A 27,848-nucleotide genomic window follows, 5' to 3' on the forward strand; every position below is an offset into this window, starting at 1 on the left:
TTGAGCAACTTGGAGCTCGTTTTGAATAAATAAAGGGGAAATAAGGCAATTTGTTTCTTCCCATTTTATTCGAATCTTACACGATAATATCGATTGTCCCTGTTCAAAAAGTTCTAAACTAATGTGTGTATAAACAAAAAATATTCTAATCATTTTAGGCCTTTTTGCTTATAATAAGAGGGTAAATAAAAATTAAATTAATGTCTCAAGATATCTCACACTGATACTAATCTCAACTATCCCTGATCTCAAGATGCAATGTTACTACACATTACTATAACATTCTACGTTTTCTGTATTTCGTATTTCATTAGGTAGGTACAAACGGGATAGATCCATCAACGCTTTTTCTAAAAAGGTTTTTAACAATGGTTATCCACAGGCAGTGTATGTTTATGGCCTTAAATCGGTATTGCTGTAAAAAAAACAAACATTAATGTGAAAATATTGTCGGTCAAGCGCGCGTTCGTCGGCTGGTGGCCAAAGCTCATAAATAAACAGGGCGCTGGATGCTCTGTCGAAAAGTTTCGGAAAAACTCGCGATTGTAAAATTTACAACCGAGAATTCAGATGAGTTTTAATTAACTGTGCCACAGGCCCAGTTACTGAACCCTTGGTAATCGTATGTGTTATCGCATATCATTTTAACTTGGGTTATTACGACTTGAGAAGATATACATACAGCATGTTGAATAAATAAACTAGTATTGCGCTATTGTAGTACTGCGAGAGAATTGGGTTGCTTTTACTTGTTGAGTTGATATAGATAAGTTAAAATATATTTGTTCTAGAACTACTTATACTTACTTAATCATCTTGCAGTAATTAATGAAGATAAAACACCAAACTTCAACAAACGCCTAATAAATTATAAAGAAAATAAAAAAGAAATTAATTAAAAACGACTTGGCATTCTTAGAAACACCGCATAAGTCGACTCTGCAACAGTGGAGGCGGTGCGGTTTGTACCAAGTTTCTCTCCCGCGGATTACCCAACATCTTCACTCATCTTCATTATTCGGAAACTTTGCCATTTTCACACGCCCGACTCCCTCAAGCCGTGTTGCTTGCTATGTATGCAAATTAGTTGAAGTTCACAAACAAATACACAGCTTTTTGCTCAACGTTCGTTAGATAGCTCCATATTTATTGTTTCATTTCTTGGTTTTATAAAAATATGACAATTTATTGATGAAAAAGGATAATTCCGTATTTAATCTAGACTCGCCAGATCAATCAGACTCCAACGGTGAGTCGATGGAAGAAAAAATAATGTTAAAATTGTAATCTTTTAACTAGCTAAGGGATTACAAATACGTCAAAGGCTGCACGTTTTTTTAAATATATGCTTTTGGGCCTTTGTTTAGGCAGTCTGAAAATTTTGACACCAGCATTGTTGGGCTATTAATGTATGACAAGATAAATTCGATTGAATGGGCAAAATGGGTATGTAGAGAACAAAAATATTCATAACATTAAAATAGGTTGTGTTGGAATGGCTGACAAGTAAATAAGGGATTTTTTATTTATTCAACCAGTTGTTCCACTTTGACCAACTGAAGCGACTCACTGAAATAGTTCAACTATCAATCATTCTTTACGGAACAAACACACATTACACAAGAAAAAGTTAACAAAAGTAAAATAGTAAAATATATGCCACATATAAAACTCCGCCATTTTAACTTTATTACAATAAATTGGTAAAAAATAACAGAATTTATTAACACAAAAATAAGTAAAGGCAATATAAATTTAGAATAATTTATTTATAATTTTTAACAGTATATCATTCGATATTTAGTAAAACACTGATCTAATCTATATATTATATAAATCAAATATAGTTACACTAGATGTCAATATTTGTGATATACATTTTCTCATGTGTACAAATTTTTAAAGTAATATCAGGTAATGTTAATTTATGAAGACAATTATTGCAGCATACCTAAATATTAATATGTTTCATATCCTATGAGTGACTAAAAATATTTATTTATAATATTACTAGCTGCGCCTTGGGGCTTCATTCTCGTGGGAATTTTGGGGTAAAAAGTATCCCATGTGTTTAAACTATATAGGTTATATTCTACGAGTGTACATAATTTGTCATAACAATCCGCCCAGTAGATTTTGCGTGAAAGAGTAACAAATATACACACACACACATACATCCTCACAAACTTTCGTATTTATAATAATAGTAAGATAAAATAATATGAAGTTATGTACTTACGTACATATTTTATGGTTATTTATGGTTATTTAAACTACAATACCAAATTTTGAGATTGGTAGTTTGAGTTTATTCAAAAGTAAATTATATTCGCATTATTATGAGATCATTTTATACTAAATAATTTAAAGCTTAGCACCTATTCCCAGATATTCGGCGCTAGTATCATAATATACAATTAATTTTATTTACTTCGATTAATGACTATATAATGATAATATAAAATTGGATACTAATCATAACATGGTTTAGCAATTTGTAATTACTAACATTATATTAACTTATATATCGCTCGGGTAAAAATATAATATGTTATACTCGTAAACCTTCTTCAAGTACCTATCACTCTATCCATTGTTGAAAACCTCATGAAAATCCGTGCGGTAGTTTTTAGTTTATCTCGAACAGACAGACAGACGCGGTAGGGGACTTTGTTTTATAATATATAAGGATAACCTAGCCAGATATCTACCCAGCACACTTCTTTAAATTAATTATCTGCAATAAGTGAATTATATTTTTTCTATATGTAATTAAAAAGGGTGTAATACAAGATAAAATCTATAGTGCAGGTTGAATAATAAGGTCGATAGAAAGTCTGCCGAGGAAGTGGCTCATCAATATCAATTTACGTTCACTTCAAATTCTCCAATTAATCACGTTAGCCGAAGGTTATTTTGATACCATTTTACAGATATTTTTAGTCGACATCGTGGCACAATTTACAAATTACTCGATGGACGTTGTTGGAGAAATAATTTATTACCAGTTTGTGAAATGTGTTTTTATTACGTACTTTATTCTTGTTATAAGCGCGAGAAAGTTAGCTAACCTTCAGCACGAGGAAAACTTGGGTGATTTATAATTTTTAAATCGTAATGAAAGGGCGAACTGGTATTGCAAACCACTATAAAAAATACATTTATTTAAATATTCATTGATCATAGATGCATTTAAATTAAATATTCCATCATATCAATCAAGATAGTTATTGTTAAAATGTTACGTATTCTCAATATGTTTTGTACTTCGCAACCATTATTTAACTGAAATTCTTCAACTAGATCAAATTTATCTATAATTTTTCGAACTTTATTGCTAAGTTTATCATCATTAATCAATGTATTTTTGCTAAGGCCTATAGTTTTATTTTTGTTTGTTACATTATCAATTTTGTGTATGATCTGTGGTTTCTCAGTTGCGTCATTTGTTTCGTGGTCATCTTCATCATCAGAACGATCAGCAGAGCCAAATTGATTGTCAGGGCCTTCTATGGGCGTAGAATACTTGTCTTCTTCTTTTTTGTTTGAAGGACTGGTGCTTCTTACCGTGGAACCCGGGATTTCTGTAACAAAAAGTTATTAAATTAGCCCGCATTTACTCTAGTTATAACTAATTACGTAAGTTGTATGTACAATGGTCTGTGGTTTTATGTACTCATTTACGGGCTGTCAAATTGTGTGTGAATATATTTTAATGCTCATAAAGAGTATTACACTTTCTTTCACACATCCCTATAAATTTTTATTTTCATTGTTGTATATTTTCGAATCCTTAAGTATTACTCCAATTCCTTCTAATACAGCTTAGGGGTCGCGAACAATATACTTGAAGCGACTTAGCGGGGCTCTGTCAATAGATGGGGACTCAAAATTAACTCGCAAAGTCTTCGTCTCAACGAGCGGTAAGAAACAACTCTCCGAACCTCACATCGCGTTTTATTGTTTGTAGGGTGTACACGACATATATGAGAGTTTTATATCTGTTCAATTTATAGTATCGTCAAATGTCGTGATTATGTATGTTCTAAAATAGAAGTACGACTTTGATAAAAAATGAGTGAGGATTGTAAATACCTAGTATCTTGTTAACACTGAAGTGATAAATATACATTGACAATGACGATTGTTAATGAATGTGCCTCAGCGCTCCATGGAAATGTCACCGATATGCTTCGTATTTGTTTGTATATACTTTTAATTAAATTTTTATTCACTTATTATTATAATTTCGATACTGACGTACATTGAAACCCCCTACTATGTCTATGGTGTGCTGAGGATGACGGAACAGTTGGACTTGGCTCTAACAGTGTCAATTTGCGGCGCAAGTCGAATTGCACCAGTCTTGAATAAGTTTAACACTACAGTCTGACGTTTTCATTGATAATTACACGTGAGTGACTAAGTGTATTTTCGTTAGCAAGATTTTAAAGTTATAAGATTAAAATAAACAAGAAAAGGACGATGCATTTTTCCCGACGTAAATACATGGGAAAGTTCAAACTAAATAGTATAATAACTGTGTGTAGGCAACAGTTTAAATAATTTTACTAAAAATAATAGCTTACCATAAAGTCTGATAACGCTGTCGACTTCTCCCAAAGAGTTTTTGGCAACACACCGATATCCGCCGACATCAGCCGGTGTAAGTCGTCGGACAGTCAGAACCATGCGACTCTCGAACGAACTCATTACTGTGTTGACTACCTCGTATTTGTTAGACGATATCACCATTTCATCTGTAACAAATGTAATATACATTTAGATTGCCTGAAGAAGTTGTATCGACACCATCAATAAACTCTTTTAAAAATAGACTTGAAAAGATAAAAGTGATCAATGTACCTTTTTTGTTTAAAAATGTAATTATAATCAGTAGGTAAATGGATTAGAGTGGATGACGTATGGCTGCAGATGAATTCACTTTATAAAGTCAGATCATGATGACTTGACTATTGAATTGGCTGTTGAACTACTACAATTCAGCTACAATGTAGGTAATGCACAATACCATTCCAAATAGAGCCCATCTGTATCATTAATTGTTTTCGTTTTTAAGAAACATATAAAAAAGTAAATAATTATGAAAAAGTATATTAATTTTATTCATTTAATTAGACTCATTATTTGTACTACTTTTGGGCATAGAAATGGAGAGATAACTCCATTCTTTCAGTTCAGTCTAGTCATGTGTTAAAAAGTAGTAGCGTTTTATAAAAAGTATAGAAGATCGAATTTTTTACGAAGTTTATAAAATATCTCTTCAATATCTTTGAAGAGGGATGCAGTTCATCGTTTATCATTTGCGAACGAGGCACTCGCTCCACGTACATATTTATACATTATACATAAAAATCTGGGTGAATATAGACGTATATATATATACGTCTATATTCACCCAGATTTTTTGGTAAGATTTAAAATGGGCAGAGCTCTAGAGTTGTATCGTGGAATCAGGATAAAATTTCTCTCTCTCATCTCCGCATGTTTTCGGTTGCATTCGAGACTGTGACACCGCCAAGGCGTGGTTAGCGTAAAAAATAACCTTGTAATTTTGGAGATTCGGCGGTGCTTTGAAATCACTACTGCTGCAAATACTATTGTTCATCAACTGCCTACGTTATGTGTCCCTTAGTCGCCTCCTTATTCTAGGGCAGAACCCTATGCCACATATTTCAGGATAACTTCTTATATATATTCTTGTTGCAGGTTGTGCTTGGATTAGAGAAGAATAGGACAGAGGAGGCATAACCTAAGAGAAGCCTCAGCATTAAAAGCTGAAATATTTTTTTTTTTAAATGAAATCAAAATGTTATTTGTAGATTTTTCACCCTAGATATAATAAAATATTTTATTCTGAACTACTATTTATGTATTTATTTACTTATTTATTATTTATTTACTTATTTATTTATTAAATTTATTCCAAAAAAAATAACAAAAGGTGGATTTCATGCTAGCATACTCTGCCAGCCAAACTTTGGGACCAAACTGAAAAATGCAAAATTTTAATCATTATTTTAATATTCCAATACTGTGAGTATTGGAATATTAAAATAATGATAATAGATAAAAGGAATAAATGTGAGTCAACATCAATTTCACAACAACTTACTAGACAAAAACATTACAAATAAATCGATAAAATATTTTGACTATTGGCTAGTAAGAAAATGTTATGGTGTCATTAATTATCATATTTATCATTAAATGAATACCGCCTGTTGGATTTTCGTAAAGATGTTTTTTAATTTCACCAACAAAAAATCCAAGACTAAACCAATTTTTTCGGCATACCATAATAAGCAACATACAAAACAACCCGCCATCAGTCGAAGAATATATGGAACATAAAATATACTTAATAAAATACATTTGAACGCGGCAAGCCGTGCTTGTCCACAAATGATAAAGCGAATCGCTTTCCTAGGAACACACTGGCTCGTGTAAATAGGGGCTTAGTTTGTGTCGACTGCTGTTATTGAAGACAATAAGAGCTGGAGTATTTTTATACCAGTAATATCTCTGCTTGGAGCTGCGGATGCAGTTAATCTGTATTGTTTGTCAGTTGAGCTATAAAACTGTCTCTTAGAATCTGGGGGTCAATTTTTTGAAACTATTTAGACCTTTTTGTAGTTGACTTTTTTTGGATTTAACGATATTTATTATTGAATGTGTGAGTATGTGGTTTTATTTAATTATAATGACGTGTATACTAATTTTTGCTAATAAATATGATCATTAATGACTATTAGATTGGCTCTTAACAAAAGAGGCGGAATTTATAAAATGATAATTTTTTACACTTGAAAGTATGTTATTTTCAAATTTATATGTGGTATGTTTAGGGCACCAATTCTATTCCATTCAGTGCACCGAGTGCTTTTCCGGGAATAAATTAAAATGCGATGCTTCTACAGTATACTCATCTAGTTTCAATGGTGAACTAAAAGTGTTGATTAATATATGTATATTTTCTTGTATTACATCAGCAACCATTTAACTCTTACCATGAAAATATAGATGTGCTTATATGATTAATTGCTTAATATGCCCTGGAACATATCCATCACTACATAGTTAATCATGTTAATTAATAAGTCAAACATGGTTACATAAAATTTACAGTTGTTTAAGCTAATAATATTACCCTGTTACATACCTAATAATTTATAACTGCACGTTATGTTACCAATATATTACATGAATGATATTAAGTCATAGATTTATATGAACTATTCTCGGCATCATAAGAAATAGAAAATTTATTCACAAGTCTATACAATGTTTACACAGAAATCGTTAGTAAACGTAGAATTATAACAACATAATTTTAGTGCAGGTTCCCAACTTCACAAGGAAATGATAGCGCCAACACCGCCTTTTCTTATCTTAATTTCCATCGAAACTTAACTTTGTTAAGCGAAGTATGTCTTGGTATTGCGACTTACAACCTTAGAAGAAAACCCGTCGCCATTTCATTATATGAAGAAATTTCATCCCAATTAATATCTAAAATAATAGTATAACACTCTTAATTACTGGAGTGAGGACTGCTTAATTAACACTTACATGTCAGGGGGCTAACATAGATTGATGACAAACGAAAATGATGATCTTGTTCAGTCCTGTTCACCCTTTCGGGTTGATTTTAGCACTGTGAAAGCGCCAGTCACTCGGCAAGTTTGGGAAAACAAAGGCAGCCTCAAAGTACATTGTACTCCACGGATCATAACGCAGGCGTAAAACAAGTTGGACCCTAATGCGTTTTAATAATTAGCGCCCGTGCAGAGTGAAAATAACTCGAGCCGAGCAGAGTTTTTATTGCTTTTGTGAATTGGAGTAACGTAAACTAAATATTTCTTTTTAGGAAAAATATGTGCATATGAAATAAAATCTTTTACTTTTAATACACTGGCTGTTTGTATATATGGATTTTTTATTTCAACTTTATATTAATTCTTCAAACCCAATTTGAAGTAATATTTTTGATACGCTAATATTTCTATATGAAAAAAGAAGCTAATATTTGTATATGAAATACATGAAACTGAAGCACTAAAGTAGTAGGTACTTGAGATCTTATATACTAAATTAAGGATCTTCATAAAATAACCCTATAATTTTCTCAAGCAAATCTGCTGATATTTAGCAAAAATACATCTCAAGTTTTACGATAGCTCTAATATAGCTTGCACAAATTCAACTCTACAGAAACGATCAAAATTTCTAATCAAAATTATCAAAATTTCAGGATTTTTTTTCAGGAATTCGTTCTAATATGATCCAGATTCGGTATGAATCACCAAACGTTATTTATTGGTCGCTATGCCAACATATACACGATATACTACGAGTGGCAAGAGTTCACCTCGTTTGTACCGTGCCACTATAAACTTTACCTCATAAAATACTTAGAGCGTAAAAGTGTGTAGTTTCTCTATGAAGCTTGTGTTATAAATTGTACAAGGAACTATTTTTATTACAAGATCTTATTTGCTTTCACTGCTAATTATATCTGACAAGTTATTTTCACCCACATTCTTGTTTCTGATGTCTGTTTGTGAAATTTCAAAATTTACTGGGGAATAATAATACCTATTTTAAAGTACTTTTGAATAGTCTTATGCACTAATAATTTGAAGCAAAGTAATTTATAGTCAAACACTGGATAGATTTCATAAATATTTAAGTAACTCAGAATCTCATTGACAAATGATATCGACTTTAAAAGACACAGGTATCAAAGTTAGCCACCGCTTCGTACGAAGTAACTAAGTATCCCTTTGAGAATCTGACAGAGCTCTTCAACCTTTCAACATAAAAGAGCCGTCATTCAAATTGTCAGCACTACAAAATCTACATGCGAAACGTACGTGGTATTTCTACTGCGTCACGTATTCGGATGAGCGCCAAGCATAATGTGGAACTTGAATTTTACAGGAGCTCAAAACTCGGGGTTCCATTGAAAATTAACTCGTAAATTTCGCGACAACTGCCGAGTGGAGAAGTTTCCGAACCGCCGACGGCTGTGTGCGGAGTATGGGGTAACAGCTAGTATCGCTCCATCCAGCTCATTATAGCTCGTTGTAGTAGGGCACGGAGCAGCTGCCTCTTGCGGATTTATCAGATTTGTCATTGACGGATTAACTCTTCTCCAAGCGTGTAATTGGTATAAAAGTGTTTCGTGTAAGTAATGTATTACACATATTTTTTTCGCATCAAAATGATGTTATATTATTGGAATATTTAGTTTTATGTAATTTGACTATTGGCTATTAGATAGCTTTGAATATTTAAGGTGCATTATTATAATAATGAACACGTTGACGTGTTCATTATTTGTGAATAATGTTGTCCATTGTTTGTGAATAATGTTGCCTGATTATCTAAATCAATAATTAACTAGGTATCACTTATATGTGTTGCTTTTATGTGAAATTTTAAGCATAACATCAAAATTTCTGCACTACTACGATCTTATTTCACGTACAAGTTAATAGTATTTCTCAGGAAGCACTTGCGGTTTTATTATGATTCGCCGCTAGTAATGTTTCTAGTTTCCATGTTATTGGAACGAATTTGGTTTTATGCGACGGAAATACGAGCTGCTGTTCACGTGACATATTCGACTATTGCAAACAGAAAATTGATAATTTCTATGCACTGTTGCAACTCCGGTGTTTGGCGATTCCTTCCAAATTGAAAAATAGATTCTTTTGACCGAACACTACAGAAAATCAGTTGTGTTTTCATTTGAAATACAGGTATTTTTACACCAAATATCAGCTAATCCAAAGCTGATTAGGATATCAAAATATAACAGCTATCCAGAATTCTGCAAAAAACGATAAAATACAAATAATTTTTCGTCTATTATCAGGTACGAATCTTCCCCTATTTTTCTCAAAGAAAAACTGTGAAATTATAAATTGTAGTCAGTCGAACACACGTGAATTATAATTTTATAAAAAAACTAATCACTTCATTATATTTTACAACTCTTATAATTTCATCACAATTTCTATGAAACTTCCTTGATAAATATTTTTGGTAGGGTAATTTTTCTAAAAGATCATGCCGAAGACCTCAAGTCAGTAAATTTGGCAGTTCTTAACTAATTTATGTTATTATATAATATTTTTATCTGTGGAACCAAAAATTTATAACATAAAAAATATTTTTCGGTACATTATTCTCATATCTGTGAAGAATTTTATATGAAATTCACCAAGAAGCAAGGGAGATGGGCTCTCACCTTATACGTGGCAATATGAATAAAATATGGATTCATCAGTTGAATAAACGAACATTTCGTGCTCGAATAACTGTATTCACACAGGCCGTATAATGATCACTTGGGTATATATGAGTTTATTTGAAGATCTGAAGAGCATTGATTTGTTTTACGCTAAAGAAAGAAATTGAAAACGGATGCTATTTTTGTGAAAGTACCTACTAATTACGTCAAACTGCTCAACTGCTTGTTAAAAAATAATGATAATAGGATATAATATATGAAAATATTTTTTTCTTATACCTGCTTGATCAATTATTTTACTGATAAATAAATCATATCATGGTTTTTGGATTCCAAGTCCATTCCCATTTCTGCCACGGTATGCATGTTTTAGTAATAAAATATCTTTTCAAACAACAATATTAGTAACATAAAATTCTTTCGATAAAAAAGTCCTATAGATTTAGGTCACATCGATTCAGCGAAGCCAAATATCCAGTGGAAATAGTAATAACAGAGGACGGGGGCAATATCGCACATCCTTCGGAGATAAATTATGAAAGCATTGTTGAAAGGCCGCAAGGCAGTAGTCGCTTGCCCACGTCCACTGGGACGGAACTAACGCGCATTGTCTTTGCGCACAATAGGTCAATTTCCTTAAGACTCGACGCACTCATAAATTAAAACCTAATATCTCATTACTTGCAAGATTGCCCGCCTACTACTGCCGAAAAATGCTGTTACCCACAAGTGACGATTTTCTAAATTTGGTTTCATATTTTTGGATAGCCGTTACGTAATCCTCTCATAACCACATCGACTAAGCTCACTTTTTTCTATTTACCAAATATGAATATTCAATTTGGATTATTGTTTTAATTTAATTATATACTATTTTATTATTGGCTTTTGAAATTCATGGCAATTCTGTATGATGATTTGCCGATTTTAACGTATTGTGGACTAACCAGACCCACCAATTAAAGAAATATTATCAATCCACAAGAAGCTACATGAAAATCGAAGAAACTGATTGTCAAAGCAAAACCATCTAAGATCTTACAATCAGTATTCTATAGAGTTCATGAATAACAGAAAACACGCTACTACAAGCAAAACCAAAGCGTGCTGAATTCCCCAAGGCAAGAGTTCAGTGGTTGTAACTGTGTATGAAAACTATGCAGTGTGTATCTGCTCTAATTTTACATATTTCGGTCTTCTAGTTGCATTACTTGAAAACGTAGATATATTAAAAAAAGTCCCAGCTTCGCTCGGGTAAAAACACAATAAATTATATACCTAAACCATCCCGAAAACCACAAGAAACTTCATTCTGCAGTTTTTGAGTTTATGTACCTACCCAATTATGTAACGGTAGGGTTCAATTTCATTTGCTTTATGCCTGTTCTGCAACTCACTGTTTGTTTTAGTCTTTGCATATTTGTTTTTGGTCTCTTTGACGAAGTTATCAGCAAGTCTATTTTGTTTGAAAATAAATGATTGAGCCAACATATATCTATAGATGGGGATGTACTAAAGACGAACATCGCATTAGAAGAAATAAAATTGAACGCGCAGTATTTCTCATATCCCGTTCTTCTTTTTTATGTAAACTAACAAATAAGGATAAGGATATAACAATGATAAGAAAACTTTAAATGTACACATAAACTTACTTGAATCTCGTACCCAGTAGTTGATAGACTTCGGCGAGGATTCAACGTAGCATTCTAATGTGACGTCCGTGCCCAATGGAGCACCCACTAGCTGATTGGGCACCTGGATTACTGGGTGAACTGTTTTGAAAAATAAAAATAAATTATGATTTTAATTTGCGAACTATCACAACATTATTAAAAAAAACATTTATTACTTCCTAAATGTCCAATAGATGTGTTCATTAAATGGGGCAATGATGGGGGCTGAATTTAGAGAAGGGGCATTATATATGTATTTCATATAAGATCATTATTGTCTAATCTATCGCAAATTGTTCTTAAGGTAAATAGTCAAGTTACTCTGCTGCATAGACCTTTATGCAACGGCAATATTATTTCGGTGGGTTGATGTGCGTTTGTCTGTACTGACAAAATGTTTACGCAATATAAGAAAAACTTTTACGGAACAAAAAAAAACGAATAAATTCTCAGAAGTTTTAGATAATTCCACGGAGATTGTAAATATCAATATTAAAGTTAAATCTAGCATAAAGCGCAATGCCCAAGTAGACGGGGGACGCAAACAGTCTGAAAATAATTAAAAGCTAGTAGCTACTGGGCGTCATTAAATAACACCATTAATAACAAGAAACCTCTGAAAGTTGCCAAGATAAACAACAATTACGCTGAATTTGCTGAGGACTATTTCGTCCTCCGACTCTGAATGAAGTTGCACAGAAATGGCCGCGAAAAATCGTCGTTATTTTTAGGAGACTGCTCAAACGGAGAAGGGATTTTTGTTTTTTTTATTATTTTATATTACCCGACAGGCTATTCTTTATTATGATAATTCTGAATTATCATTGATATTCTCACTTAACTGATAGCAAAAAAACAAAAAGATCGACTGAGAAGAAACTCTGATGAGATTAAAGTGTCTAATTGCACTATTTTGGTAAATTTTCACGACTTTCGTTTTATTTGGAAGGTGTTAACTCTTCAACATAACTAGTTGAACAGCTTGGTAATTCTGATACCAGTAAAGTATGCAATAACATTTACATACGTACAATGAACTTTGATTTGTATCCTCTTGCTGACGGTGGGCGGCACTCCGTTGCTAGCGATGCACAGGTACGCGCCCATGTCTGACCGGGATATCTTCGTCAGAGTCAAAACCTCCTCTTCGAAGGTGGTCACTGTGAAATTAAATATTACTTAGGTCCTTGTTCTGACTGTGTAAGAACATGGCACGGGAAAATCTTTTGCGGCGATGGCCGCTTTTAGTAAATAATGCTGAATAAGATAATTTGGTTGGTCATTAGAATCAGAAGAAGAAGAAGTACCGGCCATAGCGGATAATCCACGTACATTGTTTGGTTTTACCTAATGAAGTTAAGTTTCATAATTAAATTTTATTCTTGGAGTCAAAAATACGTTCACAAAATTATCACTGCAAAACTATTTTCGTGCAAACGCTTTCGTAATAAAAATTATAAATTTGCGATATTTTCCGAAAACATGTCATAAAATCTACCTATATAAATATTTTGTATAAAAACTTCATAAAAGTATTCAAACAATATTTTTTTACAATGAACAAAACTTTATCCGTTCGTTTTTAGTGAAAACCATTTCATAGTTTTCGCAGTACGACAAAAAACTAGGTATTCAAACAGAAAATTTGTTTTAGTTCACAAACTTTTTCATTTGAGTCTTAGTAATCTTTAGTAAGATTACAAACCTTTAGTTTTACCACCATGAGCGTCTCTAATAACAATGTCGGTGCCATCTTCTCTCCTCCAAATTATCCTTGGAGTTGGCATCCCTCGCGCTCGGCAAGACACCTTCACGGTACCTCCTTCTGGGACCATCATATCCCCGGACGTTTCCTCTGAGACGAAATCTGGTGGAATCACCACATTTAAATAACCCATCTGCAACAAGGATGAATAGTTTTTATGTTGCTGTAATTATTATTCACATACATAGAATAAGCAGAGGACATCTCACTGTTCTAGTCTGTCAAATAAATTGCTAGCATTCCTCACTCCTATCTCTACGCAATTTACAGTAACTGCACATTATTCCTCCTAATCATTATTTTTGCTAACACTGATGTCATTTAACTCGCCTAAAGAATGACAGGACGGCGATTACTCGTCGCACATAGCGCCACCTCACATCTTTATTTAATTTCTTTTATTTCTTAGCGAAAATGAAAAAAAAAAAACAAATTATGCCATACTCTATAAAGAATTTAAGTAGAAAGTATTTATAGATAGCAATAATATAACGTGGTCAAAGTAGAACTAAAAGGAATTAGTGGCCACCGTTTGCGATTTAGTCAAATAGTTGACTAAAGTAGTTCCATTATATAATGTAGTCACAGGACTACATTATATAATGGAAAACTATAATAATTTATATTAAAATTCTTTTTTACGTAATCGTCTATTTAAAAGGGATTTGGCAGCTGGCCTTCCAAGGGTATATTTTTTCGAAAATGGAATAACTGACGTTCGCCCAGCGGCGTCATGCTGCGCCGACGTCACCGCTAGTGCTGTCGCCACTGGCGATTTATGTCGTTATCAGACTGGCGTATAAATTGCACCGCGACGCAGTAATTTAGGACCATTGTCACAGAATAAATATTAATGTACACGAGGACACTAGTGTTCATAATTGTGTGGTATTGCGTTCCAATCCTGTCCATGTAGAAAACTTTTTCTTACAATTTATGAAACATAAATACGTTTATATTTAATAGTGTATAAGAAAACATAGCAATCGAAGAGTTACGGCGTCGCGCTATTATTGCGATACGTCAATTTTCTTGAGACCGTTTCCAAATTCAATCATTCATAAAATTGCCATTATCCCAGTGCATATTAATTAAGTGCTAAAATTCATTTTTATCTTTGTTAAAATTTGAAAAGTTGTAATGACAACTCGGTCGCGGCTTTCGTAACGCTCTATGAATGAGCCTACGGCAGTATTTCTGACGAAGCGTCAATCAGATCAACTCAAAGTTAACAATCGGATTTCTACGCTTATCGGCTGCATTTAACAGTAGCGGAGCAGATAAGTTTGCCGACAGAATATACCCCTCGTGGGGTTCTGCTCGCACCTAAATTTGAAATGACGCTCATCTGCCTCTCTGCACGAATCATTACCCGCTGTTCCCTGCGTGCAGTTTAATTCACTTTATCTCCCCAATGTTTACCGTAATTGCAATTTAATTCGTGGATGCTATTACGGACGTCTGGCAGCTTGTTGACCACCCTTGATGGGCTCCATGGGTCGCATAGCAGCCGTATATATTATTTTATTAGAATTAAATACTTTCTGATTATTATCACCTACGAATACAAGTGGTCTATGCCTATGAATCGCTAACTACATAACTACTTACATACTACAAATTATTAGCTTTTTATTTTAGGTACCATGAAACATTTATATTTTATTTATTTAACTTACTATTACGAGAATTAAATAAAATAACAGTATAAAAGTAATCATGACATTATTCAATATTTATTTCCTACTCCGAACATATAACAATCTGAAACAAAAATGGTATTTGTTTGGACTATTTCAAACAAATACCATTTTGTTTCAGAAATAAATTTGAACATCGAAAATACCAGCGATATTAGTTTTTGGTACTCGATTGTTGTCACAGATAAACAAAAAAGAAAATGAATTGTAGAGTAAATAAATATAAATTTCGAGTTTGTGTCAAAAATGGATTTACAATAAAAAAAGTACAAACCTGACTTTTCATGGGATCCGTATTGATTTGACACATATATTGACCTTGGTCTTCCTCTTGAATATTTTTAATATGTAAATTCCAGACCGACTGACCGTTGTGAGAAACTCCAACCCTATGATTATTTGTTATCACGTGAATATGTATTGCTTGTATTGCTTTGGTATCCGCTTTCACCCAACCCACCTGCAAAAAAGATAATTAATTTAAAATTTAGTTTTTTTAACATAGCGTTTTTATAACATCTACATTTGTCTACAGTTGTTATTAATATTGGAGTATGTGGTAGCGAAGTGGTACACGCCCTAGTCCTGTAATATTTGCCGTTAAGCAACTTTTACTATGGCCAAAAATATTATCGTGCTTCAAAGGCATGTTATGGTATTGTGTATTTACATTAATAGGCCAAGTGGAGATGGTGGGATGACTATAACAAATTTTCAATGACCAGTTGTCGTGGACAGATACGGATGACGGAATACAAGTAGTATGTAACCTTATCATACTATAACTTACTCTGTAACCTCCAAGATTCTGAACTAAGCAACGGAAAGTCGCATCTCTGCCAAGTGGTACCGTCAAATTTGTTATTGGTTCTGCAAATTCTGGTTGAAACGCCTCACCTAGAATAAGATAAATATTGTATAAAACTAAAATACACTTCATCGTATTTTTGAGAAATCCATAGCAATTATTTATCTTACCCACAAGCTTAGAATCGAGACCGAACATGAAAACTGCCAGTAAACATAGTGGCCACAACGGCTGCTGCATATTTCCTCTCTTGTTTTACTTCTCTTCAAAACCCGGGGTGTCCATGAGTCTGCACAGCAAATTTTAGAAATTACAAATTTTTAATTATTATGCCTTTAAATTGTACTGCAAATACATATAGCTATATATTGACAATAGATAAACAGGCACACCGCAATTAGGAGGCGTGGTGACACGATACATAGGAAAGCTATTTGGGTCCCTACCGCAGCTCATTTTTGCGATTTCATCAGTCAATGAGTCGACGTCACATTACGTGTGTATCTGGCACTTTACTTCACATGGAGCTGTTATAGAGCATTGAAAGCAGTGCGGAGGCGATCGCGCACCGGTAACTACTTTTCCGCAAAAGTACGATAATACTCGAGAAAAATTCGGAGCACATAGGCGGCCATTTTGATACGGCGTCAACATATTGGACTTTGTTACGTTTTTGGCCATATCGTTTTTGAAAGCCCGCTCGTTCTCCAGGGACTTGGACCTTTTCGTATTCCCACAAAACGTGGAGTTTGAAACCGTATTGTAATTTGTTCTGTAATTTGAATTGTATCAGATAGTGCTGATTTATGGTATAAATTGACGTAGGTATGAATTACCGCAACGTTGTACACTGAAGTATAATACATTTAGGTATATAAAATTTACATGGTGTTTTTTTTAACACCAATACTATTTCGTAAAAAAAAATATATTTAAAATGCTATCGCATGTTACAATAGTAATTTTGATGGTGATTTTGGTAAAGAAAGGTATTTTGAACACACACCACACTACTTCTGTTTCTACTATGGAAATTGTAAATTCTATAGAGTAAGAACGAGCAATATAGTCGACAAAAGATATCCAGATTGTAAAAGATAAAATAAAAAATGCAGACGTTAAGTCAGTTTTGTATCCAACTGAAAAGGCCAATTTCGAATTTACAAAACTATATTTTTTAACATTTTTATATACAAAACACATTTGTCGAAAGTATTGACAGTACATGAATACATTTTAATGGCTGCACATTACCATATATAAAGACGAGGCAAGGTGTGTTTGTATTTTTTATTACATTCTTTATGAACTCCATCAAATCTGGATTCGGTCTATTAAGATTACATAGCTATCTCAAAATACAACCAATATATTAATTAATCATTTTTTGTGAGATCTACGAACTTCTTTTGACCGATGATGATGAGTAAAAAGCTCATTACACACCATGATTTTTGCCTTCCAAATAAAATAACATTTTCAAGTAAACTAAAATTTTAAAAAGTTGGGTAACTAAATTTTTTTCAGTTCTAATAAAAGTACACACAGAATATGGTAATATGGCTAAAGATATTGTATATCATCATGTACGGCACCCATGAGTCAATACAAACAGCCGTGTTTATTATGAAGATAAAAATTGCTGTGATTAAAATTGCATAAGCCCATTACCAATACGTGTCACATTCATATGACAGTATTAATACAGAATGTCGATTTCGAACATGATGGCATTAAGGCGGGTCTGCTGCGATATGTTTTGAACAGAACATTGTTCAAAAATATTTTTTTTTCTTGTAAAACACGTTCGGCCACGCCCCTTTTTATGTTTTTGAACAAATGTTCTGTTTGGCTTTACTTATAAATTGTGCCGCAAATACTCATAATAACGTCTTTCGTAAATTAACAGGCTCTCATATTATTATACTTGATATTAAAGTATTTAAAAAAATTAATATGAAACGCGGTAATCTTTCTTTTTCTTATTTATCGGCTCCCACTCACACTCCTATATTTCACAGATAGTGCAAAAAATACCTACATCAGCTTCTTTAAACGACAACTGCGAAACAAGTTTTTACAAATTTTCACCGTTTTTTAAATAATAATTTTTATGTTGGTGAAAATTTTAGAAAAAGTGTTTCGTATCCTACTAAAGAAACTATCTTTAATAATCCCCATTTATTAAAGTACATGATAATTTTAGTAACAAGTTTTACAAAATATAGTAACTTAATAGTTATTACATATGATTAGTTAAAAGTACGCATGATCTGTGGTTAAAGCACCTAAAAAAATAGTACCAATTGTACCTAAATTGATGCCGTAAGCTCACACTAAAAATAATACCAATAAACCCGGTATTGATATTCGCAACAATCCTACAAAACAACTATACAAACACCGTCAATAATTCTAACGTAGTGCATAACCTCGACGAATATCCTTGAGTTGTGCCAACTCGCAGTACAAGTTCACAAGCGTCGGAAACGTACCGGCCGTCTAAACATTTATACAAAACAGAAACTTAGAATCGAGTTAAGGTATTCCTCGTTCAATGTTCATGTTGAGATTTCCTTACTATGCATGTTGTTCTAGCTTGCAAGTAATAGGTGCAGTTGACTAACACATACATTTTTGTAGCTTTTCAATTGATATGACTGTTTTATTAAATTAATATGAATGTGGATAAAGACGGTAGAAACGAAACAAGCACGGTTACCGGTTAAGTCAAAAAATATCGCGGAAACTGAGTGAAATGATTCAGATTTGGAGGAATTCATCTGGTGAAGGTACTTGCGCTAGCTAACTCTCCAATTAAGAAATAATGCTCATAATAAGTCAAAATGATTAAAAAATACTTGTTGGTCACTCAAAATTATTGACACAAGCTGGGTGCCTCATACCTAACACTTTAGTGAACTTTAAGAGGTCAAATACGATCCAATCCAAAAATAATTTCCCCTCTATTTGGATAACTCGTTCTAACATGGTTTGGAATGCCTGCGCAAGTTTCAAGATAAAGCTTTATAAGCGTTAGCTTTAGAGCTTTTGCCGAAGCTCTTTGGTAATTAGTGGGCTTCAACAGGAGGTGTTAAACACCGAAGCATTCCACTTCAGCAAATATTTGAGAACCTATTATGTACAAAGAAGGTTCTGCTTAGAACACGCTATTCGAATGTCGTTATTTTAAATTTCCAAAACCCGTTACACGAAATAGAACATTTTCAAAAATATAACTGTTTATCATCTTTGGGTCTATCAAAAATGCCATTTATTTTTGTTAAGCTTATAGATGTATATTAAATTGACAAGAATACTGACCGGTGACTGGGCCTATGAGGGAGTCGCTACTGTCTGTCTGTACTGCTTTAATGTGACAAATAAAATTACATTTCAAATTGACTTCTGTTGATCTCTGCGTTATAATGCAACTTATAGTTTCTTTTGAATTTTTATCATACATTAAGAGAGCATAAATGACGACCATTAGGTATGTTTCGTTTCACAGTCTGTGCAGGCTTATAGAATTACTTTTATGTCTATCTATACAATTTGTTAAATTAATATGTTGTATAACACAATCATAACATTATGAGGCACACTCTAATGTGAAAAATAAATTATTTATAATCATGCTTTCGGGGGTAAGATATAAATTATTCAAACAGTTTCATAAGCTGAACTAGTGTTCATACTGAGAAAATCCGCACGCTAGCAGCCACCATCCACCATTTTTAATATTGATTTTATAAAATTAAAATTTATTTTAATATTAACGAAATCAAGAAATACTAAACATATTGATTTTATTCGAATTTAAAATCATTATATAAGTAAAGTAGCCAAATAGACAACGGTGGTTACCAAAATCATCATTGTAAATTGTGGATATATTTTATAAAATGGGAAACTATAATATTATTTAATAAAATTATTTATATACTGTAAATAATCTTCTGTGATATTTTATAGTTTTCCCTGTAGATTTATAGAAATTTACATAAATGTAATGGCGCCACCACTAGTGAGTTAGGAGTTTCTTCATCTTAACATTAAATACTTGAAATCCTTAATAAAAAATACTTAAGAAAAATATACCGGACTTTTATTCCACTCCTTTCATCAAAGATAAAATGTCTAAGTTCATAGCTTTCTTATTGAATAAATTAAAGAAAATCCAATAAAGTAAGTTTGCCACTCGTTTTCCTTTTATGCCACAGCAATTATAAATCTAGTTTGGTTTTAATATAGTAAAAAATGTAGATGTAAAAAGAAAACGAAGCAAGATATACGCAGTCTTCCAATAACGTACAAAAAAAACGAGATTTTTATGTTAAAATAAATATACAATATTATTTTGTGTTGTTTCTTAATACTTGATAAATTTACTACATATTTTCTTATATCTGACAGGCATTATATACTACCTAATTTACGTAATTATATTGTATTGATTATGTATATTTTTTACTATTTCTTTGAATACAGTGCTACTTAAGTAGAAAATAATAAATAATAATACATTGTCTATTTCCCGCAACGAAACGAAAAACAAGAACACAACGAAGCGAAGAAAGTTTACAGCAGCATCAAAAAGAAACGAGTACACTTATTCTACACGTGAAAGCGCTTAGCAAATTATACTTAGTCTACAAAAAATATGCTCAATCAACTAACGAGAAAGTTTACACAAATGTGTGAGAGGTATAAAAACTAACCTTCTGTAAAAGTTGTGCATGTGTGCTGAACTTTATGTCGTAAAGTTTAAAACGTTGTATTTAGATTAATAAGCGTTGTTTATTTTTTCGTTGATTTGGTAAAGTTTTTCGGAATAAGTTTCCGAAAAGTCCCGAGAGGGCGCGCGGCGTGCGCGGCATGGGCGAGGTCCCGGAACACACTGAGCCGATTGTTCATTCAGTCCTTCTCTCCATCGTTATTCTTACGCAGATGTCAGTATGATGAAGGCAGATATGAGCCGATAGGATTTGGCAGGCTGTATATAACTTTTAGCTGGTTTACTATATATAACATTTAGGTATCATGTGTTTCTTATTTATTTTCGTGAAGAAACTGAATCTTTTGTTTAATCTTTCCATTTACTTCTAACTGGGTATATTTAATTTAGTAGAATTCGATACAAAGCTCGATAAATTTATATTCCAGCAATTGACATAATAAGATAGTAGAAATTAATGTTTCGTACGAGAGCACCAAAATGGAATACTTTGTTGAATAACAATCACACTAGCTTAGAATTTTGAACAACTTTCAGTATGATCCTAATTAATATTCATCGTAGGAACAAAATTATACAGCACCATTTCGGATATAAAATATGTTTGTTACTTTCATATACAAAACAAACAAATTAATCTGTTTCATGGATAGCTCATTTCATAAATATTTTAAATGTATGGCCGGCCACCGTTGGTAAGACAAAAATAATGTATTTTTATGATCTTGACACTGGTCGCTAACAAAATCGGATCCTGTTGAGACCGTCGGACCTTTTTACTCGAGGGTCAACTAACTTAATGAAATGGAGATAGAATAATTAGCTTCTCGCTAATTTCCAAAGTTATTAATTGAACTGTTAGAAAGGGCCGTCATCTGCTCGCCTATGAACGTCGGCCATTGCTTCCTATACATATTATAAAGGTTTAGTACCCTTGGCCTTCGTTAATTCGCCCATGTCTACAAAAATACCCATCCTATCAAAAACTTGGTACTGGAACTTGGTAATATTAAAATATGGTTTAATCTTGAATGTTCAGTGATACCAGGAATACCAAAAAGGGGGCTAATGGGCATATTTCGTCGATCGCGAATAATCAAGACACAATACTGCGAATACAATTGCATCAGGCCACCGCTTAATAGGTGACGGGCTTAGAAAAAAAATAGCCTAATAGTGCGAGGTTTCTCAACCAAATCTTCTTCATAGTCGTATTCCTCATGGCTGGTTATTACGTAGAATGAAACACACACAACAACTTTCATTGGCATTATTAATGTATTGGTTTGCCATTGCCTTCTCCATTTCACACACAAGTTAATAAGAATCAACCAGTGTGCAGGTTTCCTCACGTTCTTTTCCTTCACTGGAAGCAAGTGGTGGTCTATGAAAACTAACTACTATACATAAGTCAGATTGGTATACAAACTCATGTGGCATGAGTAGAATTCGAACCAGGGACCTTTCGATCCACAGGCGGGCGTCTTAACCATTACACCACCATCGCTTCAACCAAATACTGAGGTTTAAATAACTAACGTATACTCCAATCTAGTGGGTCTTGTAACTGAGGACCAATGGGTACTAGAGCCTGCCATCGCTTCCTATACATATAATGTGCAAATGACGTCATCCCATTGTGCCTGGACAAAAGCTCATTAGCAGATAAATTATTCAAACTATAGGCTTTAGCTCAGTGAAGCTTGCTTGATTTCTTCCATGTCTACTCGAATGGAAACTGCACTTCAGAAATTTCTTATATTACGAATGGGAAATATATTTGACATTATATAATCGTTTCCAGTATGAATAGATATTAAATATAATAAGTTGTCTATTCTCCAACTATATTCAGTAAGTTATGTAATAAGATAATTGTGTCTAATATCAAAAACAGAATTTTATTTGTTTTTGGAATCAAAAAGAATTTCTAACATTCTTCGATGAGAGAGAAAAAATAGTAAAACTCATAAAACATCAATAAATTATCGTGTTTCATTATATGTACCGGTGTTAGTTCATCATTGTAAGTTTTTATCCTAGCGCGTTCGCTATATCTCAAGTTGAGCAAGTTGTACACTGTATGAATACCTTCATACATTTTTTTTACCCAGTCAAATACGAGTAGCTTATTTAATCTGAAAATTGACTCGATACTTGGATAATTCAAAAATATTGTTCTTGCAATCTATCTAATATATTGTGTGTTGTCAATTAAAACTTGCTATATATGCACAAGCACGTAACTTTTAATTCCAATTAATAAAACTAGAAACTATTAAAAAACAAAGCATGCACAAAAGTACATTCACTAATGGATCTCACTTTCTAAAATAAATAACTACGCTTTTACCGGTTCTTCTTTTGGGTTATTGTATCCTTCATGGAAATTCTTCGAATATCCCCATGGAGATTGTAGTTTAAAACTGCGATATTCTTGTGCGAATTCCACTGGTTCGTACACCAACTTCTTCAGTTCATCGTCGTAACGCACCTCAGTGTACCCAACAAGAGGGTAGTCTTTCCTCAACGGGTGTCCTTTGAATCCGTAATCAGTTAAGATCCGCCTCAAATCCGGATGATCAGTGAATATGATCCCGAACATGTCATATATTTCTCTCTCGAAATAGTTGCAAACTTTCCACAGAGGATACGCGGAACGTACCGGCGTTAGTTCATCAGTGTAAGTTTTTATCCTAGCGCGTTCGCAATATCTCAAGCTAAGCAAGTTGTACACTACTTCGAATCTGTACTCCCTGGTTGGTACATCAACCGCGGTGCAACTGGAACAAACGTTAAAGCAGGCGTTGTGATGATGAGCCATGAAGGATTGTACCTGGAAGAAGCCCTCTGGAGCGACTAATATCTCAAGTTCGTCGCTATGTTGCATTTGCACTTTCTGTACAAATTTGGGCATGCATGCAGCTACATACAAGCCAAATTCGTATAGCCTCTGCCGCCTGCAGTTGTTATGTCTTCGTAGAGTATGGTTGTCGTCCTCAGAACCAATCGGCTGCAGACAGAAAGGATTTCCAATTAGCATTTTATCTTTCTGTGCCCCAGTGGAGCATTTGTAAAAATTCCTCTTGAAAAGAAACGATACTGTTTTCCGGGTACATAATGATATGAAATTCATTTTTCCTCTTTTATTTTGTTATGGTTTTATAAAGTCAAAATTTTGACGATTTTGACTTCCTTTGTTTGACATTCAATTTGTTTTGGCAATACCTGTGTCAACATCAATGTAAAAAAGTTTACTTATACTTTTAATACAAATATTAAGGTAAGGTTGAATAGAGAAAATCTATTCGCGATTCAATAAACTTATCATTGGGGAAGTCTCTAATTTTATAAAAATATAAAAGAATCAAACCTTGATATTTTTGAATCAAAAATTCCGACGTGTTTTAAACTGAATATAACGTGTTTTAAGCAAAGTGTTGCGCTCATTGTACGTTGGTTTAGAAAACCTTTTGTTTGGTTTTGCTTTCTATACTACATGACTTTCTACATAGGTGTAATCATAAAGCAAGACATTTAGAAGCCATATATACACTATTCAAGAACAGGCTTCGGCTGAAGTTTTCAAGAGAAAGTTTCGACATGTGTTCACGACTTTAGAGCTGTACGTATAGGTACCAATGCAGAGGACTGCATAGGACAATATTGTAAATGGTTGTGTCATTCCCTCTTTTATTTATTAATCATAAAATAGAATTCATTCCACTTTAAATTTATGAACTTGAAACTAAAAAATAAAACCGGATTTTGTAATAATTGATAATATAAAAAAAATCTAATGTCTAGTTGGTCACGATATCTATTGAAATTAAATTAGAAATTCAATACCTATATTGAATATTCAAAGCTTGTAATGAATTCCAAATATCAACCTGAAACTAAATGCCGATGGAAGTCTTACCAGATCTACCGGCTCGTCATCTGGGGGTGGATGATGAACGAAATATCAGCTGTGTTCGGCCCCGCGGACATGTCCCACCATGGGTACTATATTCATATGATGTTGTATACAACTGCTGCAATTTTCATTGGATTGCCATTGGTATACTCAGAAGTATGTATCGCCCAATACACAAACTGTGACAGCGTCAGCATTTGGAATTATTTCCCTTTATTACGCGGCGTTGGATATAGCTCCATCTTCTTAGTCCTACTGAAAACAATGTACGTTATGGTTCTATCAGTTTGGTACATAGAATACTCTTTTTATGCAGCTATTGACATACCGCCGTGGTTCACATGTGCAGATTTTAATGAGACTTATTGCATGGTGAAGAGAGTCAACGTGTCCATTTTTCAACATTGCCTAGAAACACAGTTTTTGTTCGATGAAGATTGCGGAATGCGAACAGCAAGCTATTGCTTCTTCCAAAGGGAAATAGGTGATAATAATACATTAGAGTCTACAACTTGCATGCACCCATGGAAGCAGATTGTAGCAAGCAGCACAATAAGCTTTTCTATATTTGTTCTTTCGCTAAAGAAGGATAAATTCATACAAATATATGTGAAAATCTTGGCCATGCTGATTACAGCCAGTGTTTTTGTGCTTTTGAGTATATCATTGTCCACCAGTGGATCTTGGTATTCCGCTAAAACAATATTGGGTTTGGATTGGGACACTATATCTTTAAGTGACAGCTTGAGACCAATTTCCTTAGGATTTTTGTCTGTGGGAACAGGCTACGGCATCCTCAGCCACATCTCAAGAGACGTCCCATTCAGGAGTCCTGCAATGATGTCGGTCATCAGTTCTACATTATTTTCTATATGTTTTAGTATTATGATGGGGTTAGTTATTTTTAGTGGCATAAAGTCGATGTCATATTATCATGGCGAGGAGGAAAACGTAATTGAGTTTGGAGACAGCAGTTTTTTTTCTCCACTAGCATCTGTGTCTGAGATTTTAATTTATTTTGATGCGATAGCAATTTGGTCATTTATTTGGTATTTTTCAATTTTGTTGTGTTTATACTTCATTATTTGGCTACAGTACTTATATTTAAGGTATTTAATAATACATTACGTATCTTTTGCACATGGACATTTTAAACTGGTAAGCGTTCTAGTTGCATTATCAATGACCATGTTGTCTTGGCCATTTTTATGTTCAGATTTAACTTCTTCTCTGAGTGATTCTATAGAAATTCTACAAATCTGCAATAGTTTATTATTTTCTATTTCATTATATTGGATATACGGGTATCAGAAACATAGTGTCGATATAGTATTTATGATCGGCATCAGATCGAGCTATTTTTGGAAAATTTGTTGGTTGCTTAATCCCCTTTTAATTATTTTTATTTTATTTGCAAAATTAAATCATTGGGCAGGTGGAGAATACGAGGATTCCTATGAATTTCCATGTATTGATTTGAGATGCGATGAACTTGTATTTTATATAATTTTTGTGGCTCATTTTTCTATTATACTATTAGGTGCATTATGTGAAATATTATTGTATTTCAAAAATGATAAGGTTCTGAACATATTTTTTCCGTCTGAAGAATGGGGTCCTATAGATATAATATTATATAGAAGCAGGAAAATGTTTGTACCTGAAATAATGACCACTGAATTTTTGTACCGACAAGTAAGAATACATAGATATACGAGAAAATGTAATGAGAATAAAAAATGTGGTCATTTAGATGGCGATTTAGATAATCAGTCGTCAATAGAAATAGGGCAATGGAGCGCGTTAACATCAAATTAGTACTACTTAATGAAATAAAAGTTTATATATATATAGACTATGAGCTTTACATTAAAAATTTATAAATGCAAAATTTTGTTTTTTATTTAAATTACCTGCTTTAAAACTTTTAGTACAATAGAAAGATAAAACTAGCTAAATTGTGAATTCGTCATTACACCACCAGATAGTCACCGGATATACAATCCAGGTATAGGTTATAAACTGTTTTGAAACCTAAGATATAATAAAACAAGCATTTATTTTAATTATTATTCAAAATTATTTAGTTTATATGAACGTTTCTAGTTAGTTTCTCTACCTCGACAGCGCATCAACCTACCCAAATTCATAGCAAATTCGCCACTGTTACAGCCGCATAGAAGTATATGCTCTTTATTTAGTCTATGCCCCTGCATAGACTAAATAAAGAGGTATTTTGAACCTCTGATTTCAGGGGAAATAGTTTACTCTAACTTTACAAGAGTTAGAATGTTTAATAAACATAATACTATAAAACTATTAATATAGAACATACGTAAATATGTTTGACTAGTGAGAGATAACTAGCATTATTCAACTCACAATATACACTATCAGTAGAAATTGCCTAGTCATTTGCAGGAACGGCTTTATTTTTACTATCAATATGGGACTTCGTATTTATTCTTTTGGATTAACTTTTCAAATAAAATTTTAGTCTGTCAAGATTCTTTAAAAATTAATCGAACTGAAAATTAAGCTTTACATCAAGCGAGAACGTACCCATTTATCTTTTACAGTTCCATACATAAAACAGAGGCTGCACTTGATTCAGTGTTTCCCGCCGCTCCGGCCAACTCCAGATTGTGACCCGCAACACCACAACTTCCGTTTCCGGAACGCATGCGCTGTTCCCGTCCATGACGTCACACTACATCACTTCCGGATGGAAATGCTACGCATTTTAAACAAATTTGTTATTCGGACTGAAAAAAATTGTAATTATAAAAATAAACATAATTTTTCATTTAGTGTGTTAGACTCAAAACTTGTTATATTGAAATCAAAATATTGCTCAAATTATCGTTAACAAAAGCAGTATTTCACTGGTTCGTGTTTTGTACCATTTTGTTTATTTTAATATTCATATATGTAGAACCATAGGTATGTAGAAATATTAA

General features: G+C 33.1%; 3 protein-coding genes and 1 long non-coding RNA gene across 5 annotated transcripts; 2 read left to right on the forward strand and 2 right to left on the reverse strand.

Annotated features, from left to right (window-relative positions):
- Positions 1 to 1,773: 1,773 nt before the first annotated feature.
- Positions 1,774 to 21,119, reverse strand: LOC128679610 (lachesin-like). Of its 2 annotated transcripts, none has more exons than XM_053761983.1 (9): positions 20,953 to 21,119; positions 16,402 to 16,520; positions 16,214 to 16,320; positions 15,698 to 15,883; positions 13,664 to 13,856; positions 12,990 to 13,118; positions 11,938 to 12,057; positions 4,590 to 4,760; positions 1,774 to 3,584 (listed from the first exon to the last, which is right to left on the reverse strand). In XM_053761983.1, exons 2-9 carry the CDS (start codon positions 16,469 to 16,471, stop codon positions 3,193 to 3,195), a joined length of 1,368 nt encoding a protein of 455 aa, XP_053617958.1. In that variant the 5' UTR covers positions 16,472 to 16,520; positions 20,953 to 21,119; the 3' UTR covers positions 1,774 to 3,192. The 2 variants fall into 2 exon arrangements, with proteins under 2 accessions (XP_053617958.1, XP_053617966.1); XM_053761991.1 differs by lacking the exon at positions 20,953 to 21,119 and adding an exon at positions 16,678 to 16,776.
- On the forward strand, positions 9,535 to 10,558 carry LOC135309956 (uncharacterized). Its single transcript, XR_010370228.1, has 2 exons — positions 9,535 to 9,904; positions 10,234 to 10,558. It is a non-coding gene; the product is annotated as an uncharacterized LOC135309956 (long non-coding RNA).
- Positions 21,120 to 23,198: 2,079 nt separating the features above from the next.
- LOC128679623 (NADH dehydrogenase [ubiquinone] iron-sulfur protein 3, mitochondrial-like) lies at positions 23,199 to 24,181 on the reverse strand. Its single transcript, XM_053762004.1, has one exon. It carries the CDS (start codon positions 24,103 to 24,105, stop codon positions 23,311 to 23,313), a length of 795 nt encoding a protein of 264 aa, XP_053617979.1. The 5' UTR covers positions 24,106 to 24,181; the 3' UTR covers positions 23,199 to 23,310.
- Positions 24,182 to 24,776: 595 nt separating this feature from the next.
- Positions 24,777 to 26,770, forward strand: LOC128679603 (sodium-dependent noradrenaline transporter-like). The gene has a single exon (XM_053761970.2). The coding sequence runs from the start codon at positions 24,844 to 24,846 to the stop codon at positions 26,704 to 26,706; it is 1,863 nt and encodes a 620-aa protein (XP_053617945.2). The 5' UTR covers positions 24,777 to 24,843; the 3' UTR covers positions 26,707 to 26,770.
- Positions 26,771 to 27,848: the final 1,078 nt, after the last annotated feature.

Source organism: Plodia interpunctella, chromosome 2 (assembly GCF_027563975.2).
Source record: "Plodia interpunctella isolate USDA-ARS_2022_Savannah chromosome 2, ilPloInte3.2, whole genome shotgun sequence".
In the NCBI taxonomy this organism is placed as follows: Eukaryota; Metazoa; Arthropoda; class Insecta; order Lepidoptera; family Pyralidae; genus Plodia; species Plodia interpunctella.

Coding starts and splice junctions, on each gene's coding strand:
- LOC128679603 (XM_053761970.2), top strand. CDS start 24,844: ATGAATTCCAAATATCAACCTGAAACTAAATGCCGATGGAAGTCTTAC.
- LOC128679610 (XM_053761983.1), bottom strand. CDS start 16,471: ATGCAGCAGCCGTTGTGGCCACTATGTTTACTGGCAGTTTTCATGTTC. Junction 16,321..16,401: donor TCTCGATTCTAAGCTTGTGG/GTAAGATAAATA, acceptor ATCTTATTCTAG/GTGAGGCGTTTCAACCAGAA. Junction 12,058..12,989: donor GATACAAATCAAAGTTCATT/GTACGTATGTAA, acceptor TTTTCAAAACAG/TTCACCCAGTAATCCAGGTG.
- LOC128679623 (XM_053762004.1), bottom strand. CDS start 24,105: ATGAATTTCATATCATTATGTACCCGGAAAACAGTATCGTTTCTTTTC.